The sequence below is a fragment of the Pezoporus occidentalis genome, unplaced genomic scaffold, assembly GCF_034315485.1.
Source record: "Pezoporus occidentalis ecotype Australia unplaced genomic scaffold, CSIRO_AGI_Poc_V1 ctg16, whole genome shotgun sequence".
In the NCBI taxonomy this organism is placed as follows: domain Eukaryota; kingdom Metazoa; phylum Chordata; class Aves; order Psittaciformes; family Psittacidae; genus Pezoporus; species Pezoporus occidentalis.
In genome coordinates, this window is record NW_026913425.1 from 5,164,151 (window position 1) to 5,188,283 (window position 24,133).

General features: G+C 40.8%; 1 protein-coding gene across 1 annotated transcript in view; it reads left to right on the plus strand.

Annotated features, from left to right (window-relative positions):
* FAM169A (family with sequence similarity 169 member A) overlaps positions 1–20,034 on the plus strand; it is a 39,409-nt gene extending 19,375 nt beyond the window's left edge. Inside the window, exons 4-13 of the mRNA XM_062612437.1 lie at positions 1,923–2,008; positions 4,799–4,970; positions 6,256–6,435; positions 11,275–11,403; positions 11,649–11,758; positions 14,757–14,811; positions 15,186–15,315; positions 17,309–17,474; positions 18,413–18,616; positions 19,121–20,034. Of these exons, the coding sequence (XP_062468421.1) occupies positions 1,923–2,008; positions 4,799–4,970; positions 6,256–6,435; positions 11,275–11,403; positions 11,649–11,758; positions 14,757–14,811; positions 15,186–15,315; positions 17,309–17,474; positions 18,413–18,616; positions 19,121–19,660 (1,772 nt within the window). The 3' untranslated portion in view covers positions 19,661–20,034. The remainder of the gene's footprint in view (positions 1–1,922; positions 2,009–4,798; positions 4,971–6,255; positions 6,436–11,274; positions 11,404–11,648; positions 11,759–14,756; positions 14,812–15,185; positions 15,316–17,308; positions 17,475–18,412; positions 18,617–19,120) is intronic.
* Positions 20,035–24,133: the final 4,099 nt, after the last annotated feature.

Sequence of the window (24,133 nt, forward strand, 5' to 3'; positions counted from 1 at the left end):
GTTGATTGGCAAGATCATGGAGCAGATCATCCTGGAAACTATGCTAAGGCATGTGAACAATAAGCAGATGATTGGTGATGGTCAGTGGGGCTTCATGAAGAGCAAACTGTGCTGGCCACAGTGGTGGTGAATAAGGGAAGAGAGGCTGAGGTCATCTACCTGGATGTGCAAAGCATTTGACACTGTCCCGGCACAACACCCTTGTCTCTAAATTGGAGAGGCATGGATTTGACAGATGGACCACCCAGTGGATAAGGAATTGGCTGGATGGTCACACTCAAAGAATTGTGGTGGCTGGCTCAATGTCCAAGTGGAGATCAGTGACAAGTGGTGTTCCTCAGGGGTTGGTATTGGGACTGAAGCTGTTCAACGTCTTTGTTGGCAACATGGACGGTGGGATTGAGTGCCCTCAGCAAGTTTGTGGACAACACTAAGCTGTGTGGTGTGGTCAACATCCTGGAGGGGAGGGATGGGATCCAGAGGGACCTTGACGTGCTTGAGAGGTGGGTCAGTGCAAACCTCCTGAAGTTCAACAAAGCCCAGTGCAAGGTCCTGCACATGGTTTGGGGAAATCCCAAGCACAAATGCAGGCTGGGCACAGACTGGGTTGAGAGCAGCCCTGAGGAGAAGGACTTGGGGGTACTGGTTGACAAAAAGCTCAACATGAGCTGGCAGTGTGCGCTCAGAGCCCAGAAAGCCAGTGTATGCTGGGCTGCAGCAAAAAGTGTGTGACCAGCAGGTCAAGGAAGGTGATTCTGCCTCTGTACTCTGCCCTTGTGAGACCCCACCTGCAGTGCTGCATCCAGCTCTGGGGCTCCAACACAAAGAAGGACATGTACATGCTCGAGTGAGTCCAGAGGAGGGCCAGGAAGATGATCAGAGACCTGGATCATGTCTGCTATGGAGACAGGCTGAGAGGGCTGGGCTTGTTCAGTCTGGAGAAGAGAAGGCTCCAGGGAGACCTTAGAGCAGTTTCCAGTACCTAAAGGCAGCCTGTAAGAAATGTGGAGAGAGACTTTTTACAAGGGCATGTAGGGTTGGGACAAGGGGGAATGGCTTTAAACTGAAAGAAGGTAGATTTGAGGCCCTGGCACAGGTTGCCCAGAGGAGCTGTGACTGCCCTACCCTTGAAGTGTTCAAGGCAAGGTTGGATGGGGCTTTGAGCAACTTAGTCTAGTGGAGAAGGCATTCCTGCATGTGGCAGGAGGGTTGGAACTGGATGATCTTTCAGGTCTCTTTCAACCAAAAGCATTCTATGATTCTGTGACATCTCATGGGTTTGGGTTTTTTTGTGTGTTTTTTTTTTAATTTTGTTTTGGGTTTTTTTCTCCCTTTCTTCCTTACCTTCCAGTCCTTCATGTTTCCTTTCTTTCCTATTTAGTGCTATGTGCAAATTTTTCATGATTGCTAATCACAATGCCAACAGCCTTTTTACATTCATCTGACTCCCTAAAACTTACACTGTTTCAATAACAGTATCTATTAGCAACCCAAAACTAAAATACATGTGTGAATGATACTCCTCTTGGCAGGCCCAAGTTCTAGTCTGAGGATGTGCTAGAGCACAGTCATGAAGAATAGTTCCTATGTCTGAAAAACAGGATTTCGTATGTCATACTGCAAAAATCTGTATTTGCTTTTATTGTTCTCAGTTTTCAAATGAGTTTTGGACTGGGGAGTATTGCATATGGGGGGTATATATAACAACATTTGTTGTGTTAGTGTAGTAAGAGCTGCATTAATGTAGTGTCAGCTAGAAGATGATCATTGTATACTTCATGGTTACTTTATGGCTACTGAACAATACTGTAGTAATGCCTGGTTACTACAGTGTTATTCTTAACTGTTTAGCAGCTTTAATGAGCGTTTCTCTTGGTATGGTAAGAATCACTAACTTTTTATTTCCCCTTGTTTCTTTCAAGCTATAGCCCTGTATCTTGCTGACAAGTGGTGGTCAATTGATGACATTGTGAGAACATCTGTCTCTGCTAGACAGGGGCTTCATCAGGTAAAGTGCTCCAGCATGCACCTCGTAATTATTCTTACCTTTCAAGGTAGTGAAAAGTAATGGCAAATAGCTACTGTGTGGGAGATTACATATTTTCATTTCATTTAAAAATGAGTTGGCTGGCTGAAGTCAAAAGCAAGGTCAGTGGGAATGGGAGAACAGGTAGTAGGGGGAAGGGAACTTGGTTGTGAAGATAGTGTCTAAAGCAGAAGTGCTTCATATACAGTAAATTCACATGTAGGCTATTTAGATGTTAATGATAAACAGGTTTTTTTCTTTACTTTTTAGAACACTGTGTATGTGGCTGTATTGAAACCTCTTAGGGTGATGCACTGTACAATAGTAGTACCTGTTGGTCTTAATGGGAGACTAGTAAGCTAAAAGTATTATTGGGAATGTAGTTGATAGAGGCGAGCTGGAGCTGGTGTCTTGCAGTGGCAATATATGAGGTTTGTAAAAGTAAGTTCCCTGGTATCTGCTTTATTGCTTGTCATTGACCTTTGTTACCATTACTGGCACTTATGTAGCATGGAGTTTTGAGGTTTGGTTTTGTTTGTTGATTTTTATTTTTTTTTTCCTGAAACTGGATATCTGTATTTTTCCAAGAGTGTCATTTATATCTGCTCATGGAATCTGGGCACTTGTCTGATTTGTTTGTTTTTTTTTTTAATTTAGTCTAGAGGTTTTCACAATCAGCCTTGTTTTCACAATCAGCCTTGTTTTCCATGTGCTTCTTAATGGTAGCATGGTGATTAAATCAGGAAAGCTGAATCCTTTACAGGTAGGGTAGCTGAGACTGAACATTAGGAAGAAAGCATGGTTCCTCCATTCTTCCTTCACAGTGGTGAACTTAAATTTCATGTGTAAGAGGAACCCTGCAGGACAGAGAAAAGGATATTGAGGTACGAAATAAGGAACTCAAACTTGTAATTAGCTTTTTAACTGCATCGTGTCCTTTTGTCTGCCATTCTATTGGCAGTGATTGAGTGTGCCAAGTCCTGCTATGTCATGGGACTCATCCTGCTTTGTGGGACTCCAGTTAACTGCTAGCCTAGGAAGTCTGAGGCTAGTGTACTGCTATTGTGTTTGTTGAATGTTCCTTAAAGCCAAAATTTTTTTTTGCATTGAAATCAGAACATTCCCCCCCACCATCACACTCCTATCACTTCTCTCAGCATTACCCATTCTTCTGTTACCTTAGGATCAGCATGGCCAAGTCAGATATGGCAATGCACTCTCTGAGCCTTTCCCAATAACCAGTGGCGTGAAACAACGTTGCGTTCTCGCAACTTTATTCACAGCCTTCTTCAGCATGATGCTCCAAAGGGCTATGGTAGACCTCGACGAACAAAATGGCATTTATATTTGACATCATACCGATGGGAACCTGTTCGATCTAAGGTGACTGAAGGCCCACACTAAGACCCTAAATCATCTTGTCCGTGAACTGCTTTTTGCTGACTATGCTGCCATTGTTGCCCACACAGAAGCAGCTCTGCAGCGTTTAACATCTTGCTTTGCAGAGGTGGCTAAAGTTTTTGGCCTGGAAGTCAGCTTGAAGAAGACAGTAGTTCTCTACCAACCTGCACGACAAGAAGATTATCATCATCCCAACATTACCATTGGCGAGTCAGAGCTTAAGTCAGTTCAGCTATCTGGGAATCGTATTTCCTCGGATGCCACAATTGACAAAGAGATAGACAACAGAATAGCAAAGGCATATAGAGCCTTCGGAAAACTCCGTAGAAGAGTCTGGTGCAATAAACACCTGAAGAAAAGTACAAAGATTAGTGTCTATAGAACCATTATACGGTCTACTCTTTTATATGGGTCTGAATCATGGGTTACCTACCGCCATCACCTGCGACTCCTCGAACGCTTTCATCAGCACTGCCTCCGTACAACCCTAAACATCCATTGAACTGACTATGTGTCAAATGTTACTGTTCTTGAACAGGCAGGGGTCACCAGTATCGAGGCCATATTGCTGAACTCGCAGCTGCGCTGGGCAGGGCACATATCTAGGATGAAGGATCACCACCTCCCTAAGATTGTGTTTTATGGTGAACTCACCACTGGTTGCCTCAAGAGAAGTGCCCCAAAGAAGAGATATAAGAGATATAAGGACTCCCTTGGCCATATTGACTATCATCAGTGGTCTACCTTGGCCTCCATTGGGAGACTTGAGACGCACCATACCTAACGCTGTTGTCTCCTTTGAGAACACATGCAGAATTAGTCTCGAGGAGAAAAGACAACATAGAAAGAATTGTGCCCCGCCTATACCACCCAAGGAGACCTTTCGCTGTGCTTTTTGCAACCAGATTTGCCTATCCCACATTGGCCTTTTTAGTTATCAGCGTGTTTGTAGTAAGCGTGGGTAAAGCACTTCCCAAATCTTCGTTTGTGAAGTCAAGCCATCGTGATGATGATGACTGCGTTTGGTGAATGTTTCTTAAATCCAGATTTTTTTGTTTGCATTGAAATCAGAACATTCCCCCCACCATCACACTCCCAGCACTTCTCTCAGCTTTACCCATTGTATTAGGAGTGATGTTGAAGTTGTGAAATATCCTCTGTCTGTGGTAGTCCTTTTACTTGACCTGTTGCTATGGCTTCCAAGCATCTTTGTGCCTTCAGAAAAACCCCAGAGCTTCATCCTGCTTTAGCACTTACAGCTTTTCTTGACTCCATCTGCAACAGTGCTAAGTGGAAGCTTTGAAAAATAAGGTCCTTGATATGCAAGTGTTAACTGATCTGACTACTCTTCTGTATGTTCTGTTTCCTTAGGTTAAGTCTGTTGGAGAGAGGATTGTTCTCTATGTTTTGAATCGAATTATCTATCGGACACAAGAAATGGAAAAAAATGAGATCCCATTTCTCTGTCATCGTAGCAATGAATATGCTAAGATCATGTGGAAAGGAGGAGAGGCTATTGGGTTCTATTCTGTTAAGCCTACAGGTAAAATGGTTGAGTATTGTGGGATTTGAAGGGGCTAAAGGGGAGGAGATAGCTTATTTGGAGAATATTGTATTTAGTAGACTTTGTAAGCCTTGCAGGCCTAATGAATTGGTGTTTTCCTGAAATCATAAGTGTTCAGGCAAACATCAGAATTTTTAACATCAAAATTTTGATGTTAAAATTTCTATCTTAAATGTTTACATGCTTTAGCAATCTTCACATTATACAAGATAAAACTGTAGGGGTTATGGATTAGGTAGATCAGAAAGATTTTTTTTTTTTTTTTTGTCTTCTTTCTGTAGAACAGTTGCTTGCAGTTGGCTTGGGCTGTGCTTGGTGTTTTCACAGTATCACAGTATGCTAGAGATTGGAAGGGACCTCGAAAGATCATCTAGCCCAATCCCCCTGCCGGAGCAGGAACACCTAGATAATGTTACACAGGAATGTGTCCAGGCGGGTTTTGAATGTCTCCAGGGAAGGAGACTTTGTTTTTTGGTTTGTTTGGGTTAGCTTTTCTTTGGATCTAGATCCAGATTGCAGAGATTTTCTTCCTAGTAGCTGGTGCAGTGCAATGACTATGTTGTATAGACAACTGTATGCTTCTCTTTGGCCTTGTTAGAGGAAAGGGCAAATGAGGTCCTGAAAATGGATTGAATAGTTGATGGGCTATCTTAGTGATGTTATGTGTCATCATCCCTTTGTCACCACTGAGTCCATAGCTACCTTTTGAATGCTGTGATACTGAAGTGCCTCTGTGTTATGACAGTCTGTTTCATCTTTTTTTGATTATGGATGTGTTGTTTATGGGAGAATTTCAGTGTAGTGTTGTAGGATTATTATTTTTTTTATTTAAAAAATTGGAATTACTGTTTCAGAGCTGAATTATGATCTTCATATTTGTCTTGATCTACATAAATTCAATATTTTTGTCTCCTTTTTCCTCCTCTGTCAGCTTCATTTTTATTAGTTTTCCTGTGGAATTGTGTAGTTAGATTTACAAAGTGAGCCTTTCCCCTGCTATTCTTTTCTGGTACTACAGATTTTTTCTAGCATATTAATCTATTGATGTATCTTGGCAAAACTATGAAGCTTGCCCAAAGAACCAGTAAAAGGCTGATAGCAATTACTTATTTTTAAGAGAAGACACAGATTTTTATCATTTTATATGACTAACAATTATATAGTTTGGTATAATTTTTATAAATGATGAAAGTCTGTATTTGAATATGCTAAAATCTGTGCTGCAGCATGCCAATGGATATTTTTCACTCTCTTGTTATTTCAGGAAGTATTTGTAGCTCTCATTGTGATAAGAATTATAAGCTGCCAGTGCTAGACACAGCATTTGTAAGACGCAGACATCGTGAGAGAGATTCTGGGCTAATCATTTTGGAAGACTTTGTGGATTCCTTCACTGAAAAATGTCTTGGCCTACGATACCCGCTGTCATCTTTCATGTACACAGGCAAGCTCTTTAATTTATTCTTTTGATCTTTGTGCTTTCTTTACATGTCCAAATGAGTGCTGTCATTCAAGTTCCATGTTTGTGGCTTCATCCTCATTTTCTGTATTAAATGTTCTGACCACTTGATCATGAAGTTCTGAGAAAGCATGAATTAAATGTACATACTAGGGTATGTTTTAACTTGGGTATAAGAAGGTACAGTTCTAATGTACAAGGGAAACATGGCTTTTCCATTAGCAACCCAAGAGGGCTGTGTCACCTAGGAAGTGATACACAGTTCTGGAAACAATGTGAGCTGGGGCTGTGTTCAGGCAAGGAGCATGATTCTTTGTCCTGTTTCTCAAGGCTACTCCTATTCTTAGGCCATCTGCCAGTCTTCCTTCTGTGAACATTTTCATCTGACTGCCTTAGCCACTGGAAATTTTCTGCTTTTTCAGGTACTGCTGTCTGTTGTCAGATCTCACTAGGCCTGTTAGGCTTAAACCAGCAAACTGTACTGCGCAGAAATTAATGACTAATCCATTTCCCTAGTCAAGGAATGATATGGCAGGGATCTTGTCCACTGAGATTATGCATCACTGCTGAGTTGAGTGAAAAATTGTCCTGGGTTCAGCAGTAGCAGTCATTTTTCTCCTTCCTAGTAGCTGCTGCAGTACTGTGTTTTTGATTTTTCAGCCTGGGAACAGCTCTGATAACACCAATGTTTTCAGTTGTTGCTAAGTAATGTGTACTCTGACCAAGGACTTTCTGAGTCTCATGCTCTGCCAGGGAGGATGGGAAGCCAGGAGGAAGCAGAGACAGGACACCTGACCCAAACTAACCAAAGGGGTATTCCATGCCACAGCACATCATGCCCAGTATAGAAATGGTGGGGAGTTACCTGGAAGGCCCAGATCACTGCTTGGGTCGGGCTGGGTATCGATCAGTGGGTGGTGAACAATTGTGATGTGCATCAGTTGTGTTTATTTTTTTCTTTACCCCTTTTAGTTTTATATACTCTCCCCTTGTTATTTCCTGTTACTGGTTTTAGCAGTAGTAGTTTTGTGTTATACCTTAGTTACTGGGCTGTTCTTAATCTCAGCCCATGGGATTTACATTCACAGTATCACACAGTATCACAGTATGCTGGAGATTGGAAGGGACCTCAAAAGATCATCTAGTCCAATCCCCCTGCCAGAGCAGGAACACCTAGATAACATTACACAGGAATGTGTCCAGGCGGGCTTTGAATGTCTCCAGGGAAGGAGACTCCACAACCTCCCTGGGCAGCCTGTTCCAGTGTTCCGTCACCCTCACTGAGAAGAAGTTCCTTCTCAAGTTTAAGTGGAACCTCTTGTGTTCCAGTTTGCACCCATTACCCCTTGTCCTATCATTGTTTGCCACTGAGTAGAGCCTGGCTCCATCCTCGTGACACTCCCCCTTTATATATTTATAGACGCTTATAAGGTCACCCCTCAGTCTCCTCTAAACTATAAAGACCCAGCTCCCTCAGTCTTTCCTCATAAGGGAGATGCTCCACTCCCTTAATCATCTTGGTTGCCCTGCGCTGGACTCTCTCCAGCAGCTCCCTGTCCTTCTTGAACTAAGGGGCCCAGAACTGGACACAATATTCCAGATGGGGTCTCACCAGGGCAGAGTAGAGGGGAAGGAGGACCTCTCTCGACCTACTAACCACCGCCCTTCTAATACATCCCAGGATGCCATTGGCCTTCTTAGCCACAAGGGCACAGTGTTGGCTCATGGTCATCCTGTTGTCCACTAGGACCCCCAGGTCCCTCTCCCCTACACTGCTCTCTAGCAGGTCGTTCCCCAACCTATACTGGAACCTGGGGTTGTTCCTGCCCAGATGCAGGACTCTACACTTCCCCTTGTTATATTTCATCCCGTTATTCCCTGCCCAACTCTCCAGCCTGTCCAGGTCTCGCTGGATGGCAGCACAGCCTTTTGGCGTGTCAGCCACTCCTCCCAGCTTAGTGTCATCAGCAAACTTGCTGATAGTACACTCAATTCCCTCATCTAAATCATTGATGAATATATTAAATAATACTGGTCCCAGTACTGACCCTTGAGGCACTCCACTAGTTACAGGCCTCCAACTAGACTCAGCCCCATAGACTACAACTCTCTGGCTTCTCTCCTTCAGCCAGTTCGCAGTCCACCTCACTACCTGGTCATCCAGTCCACACTTCCTCAATTTAGCCGTGAGGATGCTGTGGGAGACTGTGTCAAAGGCTTTGCTGAAGTCAAGGTAGACCACATCCACCGCTCTGCCATCATCCATCCACCGTGTTATTTCCTCATAAAAGGCTAAGAGATTGGTCAAACATGATTTCCCCCTGGTGAAGCCATGTTGACTGCCCCTCATAACCCTCTTATCCTTGATATGCTTTAAGATGGCACCAAGGACAAGGTGTTCCATCACTTTCCCAGGGATGGAGGTGAGGCTGACCGGTCTATAGTTACCCGGGTCCTCCTTCTTGCCCTTTTTGAAGACTGGAGTGACATTTGCCTTCCTCCAGTCCTCAGGCACCTCTCCCGTTTCCCAGGACTTGGTAAAGATGATGGCGAGTGGTCTAGCAATGACTTCCGCCAGTTCCCTCAGCACCCGCGGGTGCATCCCATCTGGACCCATGGATTTATGGATGTCCAGATTGCTCAACTGGTCTCTAACCCATTCCTCATCGACTAAGGCAAGTCGCTCCGTCGACCTGACTTCATCTAAGGTCTCAGGGGTATAGGGCTCTTCAGGACTGCCTGCAGCAGAGTAGACAGAGACAAAGAAGGCATTCAGTAACTCTGCCATCTCTGCATCTTCTGTCACCAGGGCACCCATCCCGTTCATCAGTGGGCCTACATTGCCTCTGGTGTTAGTTTTGTCTGCCATGTACTTGAAAAAGCTCTTTTTGCTGTCCTTGACCCTTCTTGCCAGGTTTAATTCTAAGGAAGCCTTAGTCCTCCTAGCTGCCTTCCTACATCCCCTAGCAGCAGCCTTATATTCCTCCCAAGTGGCCAGCCCCTCCTTCCATGACCTGTAAACTCTCCTCTTCCACTTGAGCATACCCAGCAATTCCCTATTTAGCCACACAGGTCTCTTGGCCCTCTTCCTTGACTTCCTACGTGTCGGGATGCTCCGATCTTGAGCACGGAAAAAGCAGTCCTTGAATGTCAACCAACTATCTTGGGCCCCTTTTCCTTCAAGCAGCCTTGCCCATGGGATTTCCCCTAGCAATTGCTTGAAAAGGCCAAAGTTTGCCCTGCTAAAGTCCAGGGTTGCAATTCTACTTGGTATTCTACTAGTCCTACCACACAAGATCCTGAACTTCACCATCTTGTGGTCGCTGCAACCAAGGCAGCCCTCTACCCTTACTGCTTCAACCAGACCCTCCTTGTTAGTGAGGATGAGATCCAGCAGCGCTCCTCTCCTGGTCGGCTCATCCACCATTTGCAGGAGGAAGTTATCATCCACACACTGGAGGAACCTCCTGCACTGCGGCTGGGTTGCCGAGTGGTCCTTCCAGCAAACATCAGGGAAGTTAAAGTCCCCCATGACGACCACGGCCTGTGACTGTGAGGCCTCTCTCAGCTGCCTGTAGAAGGCCTCGTCAACTTCCTCACCCTGATCCGGTGGTCTGTAACAGACACCTACAACAGTATCGCCCCTGCCAGCCTGCCCCTTAATTCTCACCCACAGACTCTCAACTCGCTCGTCATCTGTCCCCAGACAGAACTCGGTGCATTGTAGTTCCTCCCGCACATAAAGAGCAACCCCACCACCCTTCCTGGCTGGCCTGTCTTTCCTAAAAAGGACATAGCCCTCCATGACTATATTCCAGTCATGTGAGCTGTCCCACCACGTCTCTGTAATTGCCACCAGATCATAGTCTCCTGACTTAACACAGGTTTCCAACTCCTCCTGTTTATTTCCCATGCTGCGCGCATTGGTGTACAGACATTTCAGGGAGCGAGCTGAGCACACCGATTTCACCCTAGGATTATAGGAGGCCTCCCAGTCTTCATTAATTCTGGAGCGCTGCCCCACTGGGGCAAGCCCAGCAACAACCCCAGCAACAACATTCCTTTGATTCTCTTCCCCATCCCTCCAGGAGCAGGGGTGGTAGGGAAGAAGTGGGGGAATGAGCGGGAGATGCATGGTTCTGAGTTACTAGCTGGGCTTAAACCAAGACAAAAATGGTAGTTTTCCTGGTTGCTGCCACAGAAAAATGTTAAAGCACGCCTCTCCATGTGTATGGTTAATATGTGTATTTGAGAGAAAAAAGGTGGAAGGACAGCAGGGAAGAAAAAAATTCCAGCAGTGAACAGTGAGTAGATGATAAACCATGCAATGAGAACATGCGTACATTCCCAAAGAATGCTTTTCATGAGTGCCTATAATAATATGGGGTGACAAAACTCACTTGACTTAACCTGCCAAAGAGCTCCATTCCATTCTTGGCTGGGTCTTGTGGTTTGCATGGGCAGTGACCAGTAAAGTTGTAAAACTCTGAAGTGGATGCCTAGAGAAGAGGCATTTCTGTCTGGAGTTTAGGATAATAATAGAAAGTGTTTAAACCTGAAGAAAGGATTTACTGAGAATGATGAGTAGGGTAAAACAATATTATGTTTATTTCATCGAATCACAGAATAATTTGGGTTGGAAGGGACCTTCAAAGTTCATCTAATCTAACCCTTACTTCAGACCCCCCTTTTTGTTGAACAGTTCTTTCTGTGTTGGCTTATGGATATGATGGAAGATTGCAAATTGTTTATTTCAGATAAACTTGAAGAACTGAAGTACAGTCAAGTACATGTAATAGGGTGGGTTTTCTTATATTTGTTTAGCTTGTAAGCAGTATCTTCAGAAGTACCCTTCAGATGAAAGCCTTCTTTATGAAGTGAATGGACCAGGATATTGGTTCCAGAGAACATGTGTTGCAACTAGAGTGCAAAGGGAAAGGCTCCAATTTGCAGGTATGGATGCTTTGATTTGTTTTCTGGCAAGTGTCTCTGAGAAATGTTGCAAATGTTGAACGAACACTACAAGAACAACAGTGAATTCTGTGAACCCTGCCCATGGAAACTAGCAGAAAGATTTTTTTATTTATTTTTTTTTTTAACGTGTCCTGAGGTCTGTTACATTGTATCTGCAATGGTTAATTGATCTGTTAAGGTACTATAATTTTCTGTTTCCCATTTCCTCTTTCAAATCTCAACAGCAGAGGCTTCACAGATAGAAAAGAGCTGCCAAGCAAAGATTCATTTTCTGGAGTCTGCAGCAGTGTCTGAAGCAGGTGGACAGAAGACTGAGCTACAAACACAGTTAAGTGTAGGTACACAGACTATGACCTTTTTTTTTTTTTCTTTGATTACATTATTACTGAAAACCAGAGAAATGCTTTTGTCTGCCTCTAATTGGTTCAAGTACACACTATATATAAAATACAGATGCTTTTGTTACTTCTTTTGGGTGAATGTTATGTTTCCCATTGATTTAACACTGATGGGGTTAAAAAGACTGGATTGGGTTTTTTGGGGGGGCTGGGTTTGTGTTTTGTTTGTTTTGTTTTGTTGTTTTTTTTTTTTTCCCCAGTATTTCCAATAATGGGGTGTCCCCATGAATGTAGAAGGTCTGTGCCACAACTGTCAGGGTCTATAATTTGAACTGTTTGCTAGCAGATAAGAGAAGGGAGAGTACTTCAACTAGCTCTGAGATTTAACTGTCTAGAACAATAGAGTCTGGAACAAGAGAGTCATTCTCAACAGTAGAGAGGATGAAGAAAAGTGTTCATAAAAGTGCATATTTGCACCACATTTCAATACAATGGAGTGTTTGGTTGGCGTTCAGAGTTAAATATTGTCCATGGAGGAGGAATGCAGCTTTCTTTCTACAAATTATTATTTTTTTATTTCTACTTATTTGAAATATCAGTCAGATTTCAGCTACAGATGGATATGCGGTCATGAATATGTCTGTATCTTTTGAATATTATGAAGCTGTTCCTCTCACTCATTTGTGTTCTGAGGCCACACAGAATTCCCTTGCAAATAATCTGTGTGCTTTAAGACTGTCTGTAGTACTGACATGAGTATGCTCCTGTAGACCTCAGTGCTTTAATTAAAAATAGGAAATAATGGCTGTATCAGTACTCCCAGCTAATTGATATCTAAACTTCAGATTTTAAATGTAACTCCAGTGTCACTTTTCCTAGTTGAGAAAATTAGCATTTCCCAAAGCAAAACTGACAGCAAAGTAGTGGTGTTTTTAGTCTCTCTAAATGACCAGAAGAAACAACTCTTAGTTGTCTGTCTTTTGTAACAGTGTCTTGACCATCATTACTGACTTCTCGATTTGGATTCCAATAATGATCAGATTGGCAAAATGATCTAAAACATGTTGTGGTTTAAGCCCAGCTGGTAACTCGGCATCATGCAGCCACTTGCTCACCCCCTCTTCCCTTCCACCCTGGGTGGGATGGTAAGGAGAATTGAAAGAATGTAAAACCCACGGGTTGAGATAAGAACAGTTTTAATAACTAAAGTACAATATAATACTAATAATGATAAGGGAAATAACAAAGGGAGAAAATATAACACTAAAAGAAGAAAGGGGAAAAAAGCCCAAATAAACACAAATGATGCATGATACAATTGCTAACCAGCTGCTGAGTGATATCCAGCTTGACCCGAGCAGCAATCTGCCCTTCTGGGTAGCTCCTCCTGCCATTTATATACTGGACATGATGTGCTGTGGTATGGAATCCCCTTTGGCTAGTTTGGGTCAGGTTCCTGTCTCTGCTTCCTCCTGGCTTCCTGTGCCCCTCCTCACTGACAGAACATGAGAGACTGAGAAGTCCTTGATCAGGGTAAGCACTGCTTAACAAGAACTAAAACATTGGTGTGTTACCAGCATTCTTCTTGGACTAAAGCCAAAACACAGCACTGCACCAGCTGCTGGGAAGAAAATTAATGCTATCCCAGCCAAAGCCAGGACAAACATGCATGTTTTGGTTGTAGATAACTGATATACTTGGAGAAGATAGCAGAAGAACAGTAGTTCTTAGGAATTTTGTTGCTGTGAGTTAGGAACTCTAGCCCTGTCTCTACCTTCTTCCAGAAGAGAAAGAAGGTAGATTCCAAAGTGCTTCAACTCCTCATAGTTTGGTAGAATTGCTGACAGCTCTCTTGTTGGCATCTTCACTGTCTACCAGCAGTTCTGCAATGCTTTGAAAACTGTTGGACCGCCAAACAAAAAATACCCTACTTTCTCATGCACCAGGAAAAAATACTCTATTCTCCAGCTTTCATTTTTGCTCTTTACTTAGTGTTTCTTATTTTATGTGTTTTGATGCTAGAATAACTTGTCATTGGTCTACAAATTCTTACATATTTAAAACCCACTTGAAACTACTTCAAGCAGCAGAATGTAGATGCGGCTGTTTCCTGCTGGCCTCCTTGGGTGGCACTGGAAGTGAGGCTGGAAATGCAGCAGCATTATGGGTGCTGATTGTTGCCAGTTCTAGACTACTTCCAGCAGCTGAGAGCAACGTGCATATCATTATGTAAATGTGTAAAGCTTGTATCCACTTTAGAGTATGAAGTGCTTGACCACTGAGTCCTCAGCTACTTGCAGGAAAAAAATTGCAGCATTGGGAGGGTGGGGAAGAACAAGAGGCAAAAGAACTCTAGGGAGAGGGAACTCTGAAATAAACAGTGTCTTGTGCTGGCTGTGCATATAACCTGCAGTACTGCTGATTCACCCAGTTCTGTAGGTTGTTTCTCTGTTTGGTTTGTTGTGGTTTTGTTTTTGCTGTTTGTTCTTTATTTATGTATGAACTGTTGTATTCTGTTGCATGCCACAGTAAAAAATAGAGTACAAATGTAAAAAGTAAACTTTCCTGCTATATTTTGTCAAATACTGTAGTGTATGCCCTTGTGTTTATACTGAAAGGGGAAACAAAAAAAAAGACTTCTAGCATTTAATTACGTGGGCACCTGCTATAAATAGAATGGTTAGGAAAAAAAGTTTGGCATCATTGTTTATAATGGGATGTTACTTTGGAGTCTTGACTTATGTGTTGAGGCCAGAAGTAAAATGCAGAAAAAAACCATCATCCTTGTAATAAAGGTAATTAAAAAAAAAAAAAATCTCTTGAGATAAAATAAATACATGGAAGTATTTTAAATTATGAATGCTTGTAGCTGCTCTTCCATAGGATCTTTACTACAAAATAGTGCTTTAGAAAGATGCAGATAGAGAGATGAAGGTATTTCAGTCAGTTCCGGAAGTTTTGGAGTAACATTAGTTTTTATTTTTTTTTTCACAGTCTGCATCTCAAAAAGGTAAAGAATCAACAGATGTCTATGCAAGCACATCTGAAGGTAAAAATAACCTTGATTACCAGTATTGTGATTACTGTGGATTAATAGGTTAGCAGGCTCTTTTACTGCTTTCAATCTCCACATAATCATCTGCAAAATGTATAAAAACATACTTTCCTCCAAGGTTCTGGGGCTCAACTCAAACCTTTCAGAGGACTTTGGATAAAATTGTTATGAGTCTTGGTAAAGACACTACGCATGCGTATTCAGAAAAGAAGTACTACAATGAAATGCTGTTCTACTTGCACTCAGCTTTAATGAAGTACTCGGGGGAAGAATTATATGCAGATCTTATACTGCATTGTTCACTAGCATTTATTTTGGTGTTTTATTTTGGTGGTGTTTTTGTTTGTGGTTTTTTTTTTCTTCCAAAGACCCTAACACAGCTCCTGGTTCCATTCGAACTCGAAGCAGTCATTTAAAACGTCCCAGGATAGGAAAGATGAGACAGGAATCTGGAACTTCCCAAGGAAACGAGGAAAACGCTTTTGTGTCAGAAAGCAGGTAGAGAAGCCTGTACTTTACTGATTTCTTACTTCGTTGCTTGGGCCATCATAAGCTACATCAGTGTCTCACAGTGGACTACTTAATATTTCTCCTTTCTTCTTAACTGTCCTTGCTTGATTTTAAAATAACTAAAAATAATGCATGATGTGGGAAAGAAAATAGAGATACTACTTGAAGAGTGATTGTCCCAAACTGTATGTCTGAAAGCTCAGCAAATACTGGAAATAATAACAGTGAAGGTTGAGGGTGTTCTGTTAGAACTTAGTTTGCATGAAGGTAAAAATATCTGTATTCATGCAGCATAGTCTCTTGTGATAATATAACTGAACAGGTATCCACAGTGCTATGTGTGATCTTTGGAGACATGTCCAACTGTTTAGTCTGGGAGCTGGTTACTGCATGTCACTTAGTAACAAAAGTTACAGGAAGCCACCTGTCTTCAAAGTAAAGCCCTTTTACACAAATTCTGATTTTTAAAACCATCCTATCCAAACTTACATCAGGGTACTGGGGAAGTCATCTCCAGTTATCCTGTGCAATATGGTCAGCTGGGGATATGAAGAATTATACTGCTTGCATGCAACAATTCATACAAGACAGGGCCTGAAGTACTAATTTGTGATGTCTTCCAGAAAGCAGAACTTTGGCTATTGTAAATAAATTACTGCTTCTTTCCTGTGTGAGTATGTACTCTTCATAGACATTTACGGTTATCCTCACTGTGTGTGTGCCTCTCAGCCTTTGTTGTTCACTTGCAAAAAAAAAAACCAAAACTCAACACTAAAAGCCTCTTTTGAAGAACTGAAGATAACATAATTATTTTCTAGGAAATCCCTCAAACTTGTTCACTTAGCCTTCTTCAACTAAAAGTAGTTGTGGGTTTGGGTGGGGTTTTTTGTGTGAAGCTGTCTTCAGCTAGATACAGCCTAATTTTTGTGCTTGAATTCCTCTGTGGATCTGCAAAGATACAGCACTGATGTCCTACACTTGTCAGTGTGCTGCCCAAAGCTGGTTCAGACAGGCCAAATGGCATGGTTTGATACTGCCACAGCCTGAAAAATCCTTTGTCCTATTACTACTATTTTGCTAGTTGATATTTGAGATTGTTTGTTGTTGAATGTTAGTATTTTGGGACTTGCAAAATGAAGCCAATGAGGTGCCCCAGCTCCTTTGAGTAAGATACGTAACACTGTGTTTATGAGCAGATCTAAGGGAAATCCTGATGGTAACAAGGCAGGATATCAGCTTGGTTCTCTCCTTTCATGCATGTTAGCAAATACAGCAGGGTTTTACGTCAGGGACTTTCTCCTGTAAAGTGCCTTCATCTCAAGACTGACATCTGATATAAAACCCTCCAATACTGCCTTTACTATGAAATGGTAAAGTAGCCTCCTGCAAGTCTTTTGCTTGTATGTAATACTAAATGTAAGTTTTATGTTGAGATGGTATTACTACCTATCACGTGCATCAGCTCTTCATCTTCAGCTATTTGCTAATTCAGTCTCAGGCTCGTTAAATCTTCAGACATGATATATTTATTGCCTTAAATCTTTTCTGGTCATGCTCTTTGTAATATTCAATAATTATACAAACATATTTGCTTTTATAACTCCATAATTTTCAATTATTTCTACAGTGGGGGTGGGAAAAGTTGCTTTCTTTCTCACCCTTTTGTGGCTTCCAAATATGCAGTGGATTACTGCTTTCTAACTTTAAAATAACAAATTTCAGACTTTCATCTTATTCACAGGCATGAGATAGAAGTCTTCATTTTTTAATTGGCAAAGCAATTTTTCCTAGTGGCTGTTTTTTTTTTTCCCTAATGAGTTAGTCATTTTTAGATGCATTTAGTTTTCTGGGCTCTTATTTTGAATGGCAAGCATGTGATACAGCGTTTCATCATTGGTCATGAAAGAATTTCCCTGCTGAGATCACTAAAATCATGTATTAATATAAAAGATTAAAAGCTGTATCTTAATACCTGCTGCAGGCTGGAACCTCCTGCCCACACATCTGAAAGCTCTGAAGGTTTAGTAGAAGTATCTGAGGAGAATACTGTTGAGAAGAATGAGGAAAAGACTGATGAAAATGAGGGCCAGTCTTTATCACAGGCGGAACTGCATTTATCAAACCCTGAGAAGCGGAGTGAGGAGGAGGTGAGCTTGGATGTCATAGTGATAGCAGATAAGTTTGCAATACAGCTACAGTTTCTGTTAAATATGGCGCTTGCTGCCTTGATCCATGTGACTGTCAACTCCTTGATTTTCATATTGATGTTATGTTGAGAAAGATAGCTGAGAAACTGAGGCTAATACGGAATTAGTTTTAAGGAATATTCCATTATATTTATTTTGAAAAATAGAGCTCATAGGATCCTCATAAAGAGAATTTCTAGCTTGTCTACCAACATAATTTCTTCATTGATTTTCCTGCTTGCATATTCCAGAGAACTGGAGTAAGGTCAAGATCTGATCCAGTATTTCTGATTTATTAAAAAAAAAAATATGTCTTTGAAAAAGCCAGTAGCTGATATGCTTTGGTTACTACTGTTGGCTCTTCTTACTACTTCACATAGAGCTTGACTCCTTTGCTGTTTAAATGCAACTTTTATCTGCACCTTGTTAACAGCTTGAATTTAAATCCAAGTACCCTTTGTGCATAGTGATGCCTCTAGGGCATGTTCTTTCTGATGGATGAGAAAGTGAATCTTACACTGTATTGGGTTCAAGGAATGACTGCAGTAGGTGTACTTGTGGGATGCTTAAAAACTGCTTGGCTTGGCTCCTAATGCTATAACCTATGGTTAGAAATTTAGTGCAGGTGACACCACCAGATTAATAAACTGGTTACATTTGCTACTCTGCTCTAAACTCTGCCTTCTTTGTACACATATCTAGGTATCTGAGCTATCTGCTTCTCACATTAATTCTCTACAAATTTAGATCACAGATACATCCACTGTATTTGGGGAACAATGGCTGACTGTAATCTTGACATAGAAATGGTGGGTGGTTGTGGTTGTTTTTTTTTGTGGTTTTTTTTGTTGTTGTTGGTTGGGTTTTTTTTGGTGTGTGTTTGTTTTTTTTTTTTTTAGGAAACTCTATCAGAGCCTCTAAATGGTGAAATAACAGAAGAAACTCGTAAGACTTTTCCTGTGGTTGAAGAGGAAACAGCAAATGAAGATCGAAATAGTGAATCAAAATTGCAGTCTGAGAGTCAAGAAGAACCCTTAATGCTGTTTGTTCCGTTAATCCTTGAGTCTGCAGCAAAGCCTTCAGAAGACACTATATCGGAGAAGGTGAGAAAATTGAAACAAAATCTGAAGTAATTTTTCTTTCAGAGTAGCCCCCACCGTCATATGAAATTCTTGGAAAAAGTAATTATTAGACCAGATGATGTGAATCTTTGAACAGAATAGACTAACGTTTGTTTTGATATGCAGAAGTGGGTCAAATATCCATGTGATACCAAAAAGAAGGACATGTTGCTCCAGTTTGCCTTGACAGTAATGAAACAGCTTTCTCACTAAAATATTAGTTAGATATGAGTGAAAAGCCACATCCTTATTTTGTCTAGCAATTTCACCCTGAAGTGTGCAAGCAGTTAATAGTAAAATACCCTTCTAGAAAGAGATTTTATTGGGTTTTGCTTATAGTGCAAAAGCAGATTATTATATACTACCAAAATCATAACTGTATATGTCCAAAATAAAAACTGCCTTCCCACCCACACCCTGGGATTAATTTCAGAATGTTTTTATTGTACCTGAGTAATCCTTTGAATAATTTGAATTTGAAAACAGGGAGCAACTGTGGGTGATTCAGAAATGCTGACTGAAGAAAGTACATCGAAAGAGGAGGGCACTGAAGAACAGCAAGAACCTGAAAAGGCTGCCACTGAAAATACAGCTGCTTCAGCATCAAAGGAAGAGCCCTCTGACAGTGGCCTGCCCAACTCCATGGTAACTGAAGCAGCAGAAGAGTCTGTTTCTGAAAATGTCTCTCCCAAAACAGCTTCCTCATTGGAAGATCAAAATGAGGAAGCAGGGCACAACTCACAGGAGGCCCCTGTTGCCCTGAGTCAGAGTTCTTTGATAATGGTTGAACTTGATGGGGTTTCTTTTCAGCAGCCTTCTGGACAGGAAGCACAGAAGAGCCAGCTGGAAGAGCAGTCGGAAGAGACTGAGCAGGTGGATCACTACATGCAGACAGGAGCAGAGCGGGCTGCTGACAGCAGCTCTGAGGAAGCAGAAATTGAGGTACCTGTTGTAGATCGGAGAAGCTTGCGAAGAAAGGTGAAAAGCTACAAAGGTCCACCCAAGAAAAAAGGAAAGCCACTTTAGAAACGGAATACTGATTGTCATCTATTTATAAGAAAGTTGTTTTGTGTAAAACACTAGGGCTTAACTAAACCATATGGGACATGGGACACACGTTTAAAATTCAGGGTTGGACATCCTTTGGGGATTTATCAACTTTCATGAAGTTTTCTTGAATTTTTAAATACTAGACATTGAGCTTCAGATTATGGAAGTAAACAGCCTGTTTCCTCCTTTCATAAAGGATACATGCTGAATACAGTTGTGCTAGCAAAGGGAACAATTGGCTTATTTGAGGTAGTAGTCGTGCAAGAAAAAATGTAGCCTGAAATCCTGGCCCTGTTGAGGTTCCCTAAATTCCACGAGGCCAGAGATCACTCTAGCATTTATTATGTTTAAGTAACATAAGGAAACATCCCATTCCTCTGGGAGGAAGCAGAAAAAGAAAATCCTTCCTTGCTGTTTGTTCCCTCCCCCCAGACTTTCTCACAAGAGTTTGAAAGAAAAATATTCTGTAAATCTAGGTCTCAAAATACATAAGAAGGTAAAACTCAGTAGATAAAAACAACATAAGCAGCATGTGTCTTTTGTGAGAATTGCTTGAAACAGCTGTGTCAGTAGAGGCATGGTCAGCGCAGTGTCCGATAATGAAATTTTTTCACTTGGGGATTAAGAGATGCCTACACAGTAAATTACTGGTAGGTTCCAAAGCAAGCATCTGAGTAAGTCTAAGGCTTTTTTCAGAGTGTGTGGAGTGTAGGCTCCAGTACATACATTACCTTCCTAACTATTTGCATGTGTTGAGTGGATACTTGAATACTGGTTACATTACAGGAAGAGTATGACAACTTTTGATTTCTTTTTTGTCTGAACAGAAGCAGTGCTTTGTTTTCCAAATAGTTGGCTGGTCCTGTGGGATAACTATTAATGTATTGTCTGCCAAGTGTGACTTCTGTGAACGCTGGCATATCAGGTGGTTGTGACATTCATTGGTGTGAATATTGGTGTTTTCAGCAAATGCTGGCTTGCCACACTTCTATGCCTTTAAGAGTTAGCAGAAGATTGCTTCTGAATACTTCTGATTCCCACTTCCTTTTTCTAACTTGGGTGTAATCCCTGAAATGGTAGCTTTTCAGTTCACAGCTTTCCTTAACAGCAGCAACCAAACTTTGCTGTAAGCAAACAGAAATATAAACAGGCTTTTCATGCATGTTCCCCTTGAGAGATTCTCCTGGCAAACCATGTACTTAACTTGTCACACCTAGAGTAAGTTTACTACTTAGCAGGCAAAGTCCTTCTTTCAGTAAAGGAAGCTCCTATTGTTTCCTGTTGAGAGAACAGGAAATCACAGCACTATTTGTCATGCTATATGTCTTTGCTAAGAGGGGTGAACTAGTCTCCCACAGTGTCTCAAGACCAGAGGTGTCTAGAAATTGCTGTTCAGGACTTATGAGTACAGGGTTCACTTGAATAGTTGCAATGCTGTCTTAACTGTTATCCCTCTGAATCTAATCCAAGAACCTGGTTTTGGTTTTTATGCTTATACAGTTTAACTGTATTTATAAGATATTTTAACTGTATAAGATAGATTCATACTATTTCTTTCAGCTGGTGAAGTAGTGTGCCCCTTTTTAATCTGGTAAGAGCAGCTTGTAGGGGAAAAAAAATTGGTTTTTTTTAAATATGTAAACTGTAGATTCAGGGGGTGCATGAGTTAAATCTGGGTTTCTTTAACTATTGCATGTAGCTGTAACTTCCTATCAATGTACATACAGGTATTCCTTATGAAGCCAGTGACTGATAAATGTTCAAGATCTTTCATGATCGTAAACATATTCAAGTGAACCTTAATTATTTCTAAAATCCAGCATTTTCTATAAAACACGTAAGACAAAAGTTCTGTTGTATGGGTTTTCTTTTACTGCCAAGATGTATTGTATTAAAAAAAAAAAAAAAAAACAAAAAACCCACAAACAAAAAAAAACAAACATAAAACCAAAAACTGAACAGACGGTGGCAAATGTATTGCATTGTGAAGAATTCGTCAATTGTGAGGGCTGGTGGCTTAAAGTGTGGTTGTATACAGTGTATTGTGACTTATCGTCCATTTTTAGAGCAGACTTCACTAAAGATTGATCTGCCACATAGTTCAATTGCAAATGTATCCACTTTCAAAAAGTTAATGATTCTTTCGTTTATGAAAAGTGAGTCCTAGTTATTTCAATTACTCCTAGGTAACGATACATACATTTATTGATTGTGTTCTCTGAGGTTGGAAAACTGTTCATGAGAAGGTAATGTCACTCACCTGGCTTTTACTTTTCACAGCTAAGTTGGAGCCGATTTCAGTTATCTTTAAGATATTTGCATCTTGAAGACACAAATACTATAACAGGATCATCAGGTTAGGTCAGTCTTGGTTTCTAGTATGAGCAGTCAGCTTTCTGATTGCATTTCAGTGAGTCAGTTTTAAGTACTGAACTTAAATTCACATCTCCAGGTATACTCTTGAGTAGGTATCTTTGTAGATCTGGGGTACCTGAAATCGTAGCTGATGGCCAGACTGTCACATATGGAATGTAGGCAGTTGGGTGCAATTAGCAATTTATGTAACTAGTACAGTCTTGAAAACTGGACATTTGTTCTAACTGTGGTAGCAACCATACTTTGAACTAAAGGGTGCAGTTTGTAACAACTTCTTTGGCATCAGTCATGCAGTAAATGCAGTAGCAAAATCAGAATACTGACTTTAAATAAGTTTTTATTTCTGTATTGACTGTCTCATTGGAACAGTAGTTTAATAGTATATAATTTGTTCCATTAATACAAGGGAACATACCTGACCACCGTACTGACTGAAGCACGTTACCTTGGGGAAAAAATGTTTTTTAGGCTTGGAGGATTTCTTTCTTTGATCCATTAACTGTCTTGCTGCCATCAAACTCACAGAATTTAAGATCTTATTGCACCAGCAACCAATGTTTAAAACATCAATTTTATACAAGTTTGTACCAAATGAGATTACAACATGCTGTGGAACTACATGTGTACAGTGAAAGCAAGGAGGATTATTTTTGAGCTTTATTTAGCCTAGGAATAGAGTTTAAAGAATTTGTGACTTCAGCCTTGAACTTAAATGGTAAATGGTCTGGATTTGAATCCAAGAGTTTTTTCAAATGTCTTTTACTGCTTGTTAACAGGATTTACTTTTCTTTTCTCATTATTATCTTTTGGTCTATTTTCATTTCATGTAGGGTTCTTGTTTGCTGTTCTTATGTTTCATAGCCCTTTATGTGGAAGCGTATACATGCCTTATTTCAAGTCTTATTTCAAAAGTACTTAAGTAATTTGAAGTTACGTCTGACCTTTGTTTTGCTCCTTATACAGCATCATTTGCAGAAGTAATCAAATTGGTCATTTACCATGTCATGAATGCTACTTAGTTAAACATCGCAACAGATAGGCCCAAGTTGCAGCTTCTCTGCTTTAAGTGATCATTATGAAACTTTCCAAAAGGATACACTTCCAAGTGGTGGTAGATGTTTTCTAAACTAGTGATATGCTGTTTATGAATCTTAAGAAAGCTGTATTACTATTCTGGAGTATTGTACTGAAGTCTTGTTACTGTCAGTTTTTCCTTTAGTACTGTCTTGGCAGCTTTTGAAATGTTTTGAAGTAGTAATTAAACTTATATTTTGTGATTACTTTTTGCTTGGTTTATAGTAAGAGTCCTTTCTCCTATACAGGAGGCATTTTTGAAGTGGTTCGATTTTCTTAGAATGGCCATGATTTTGCAATCTGCCTGCTACCAAGGAGCTTTAAAAGCTTAAAAGATTATTAATTGAAATGTATTCTATCAATTAAAACAATTCCCTGTACCTAGTTAGCTTATCGATCACTTTTTTTTTTAATAAAAGCTGTAGAATAGGCTGTTCTGAAGTTTACAGTGTATGTTCTGCTGTTTATACCAGCTGTGCAAGATGACATAAACAGCAGTTGTTAAGGTAGTTTGCTATATACAAGCCGACTAGAAATGCTGTTAATGCACTGCCCCAGCATGGTAGATTAAAATGTCTTAAGTGCAGCAATGTTTATTCAGCCAAGAAGTCACATATTTATAGCACAAATGTAGTAACGTTCTTGAGACAGCTGTACAAAATGGAAGTATTCTGTTCATGTGACTTGTTAATGTGCAGTAAAGGCTAAAGTAACAAGAACTTCAGTGGAGGCTTATGTTTCCACAAATGCCCTCTCTCCAAGCAAATGACTTACTGGCTTGCAGCCTTCTCTTAGTTTCAAATCTCTTGTCACTACAAAGAAATAAAAATCATAGCAAGTTATTAAGTTTATACTAGGGTAACTTGTCAAACAAAATTGCCTGTTAAGAGGAGAAGGTGGTGAGGTATAGCTAAAGTACTGCCTCTATATAATGTAAGAGAAGTTAAGAAAGCTGGTTCAAAAGCACCTATCTTGACTTACTGGCCAGAGTTTGAAATT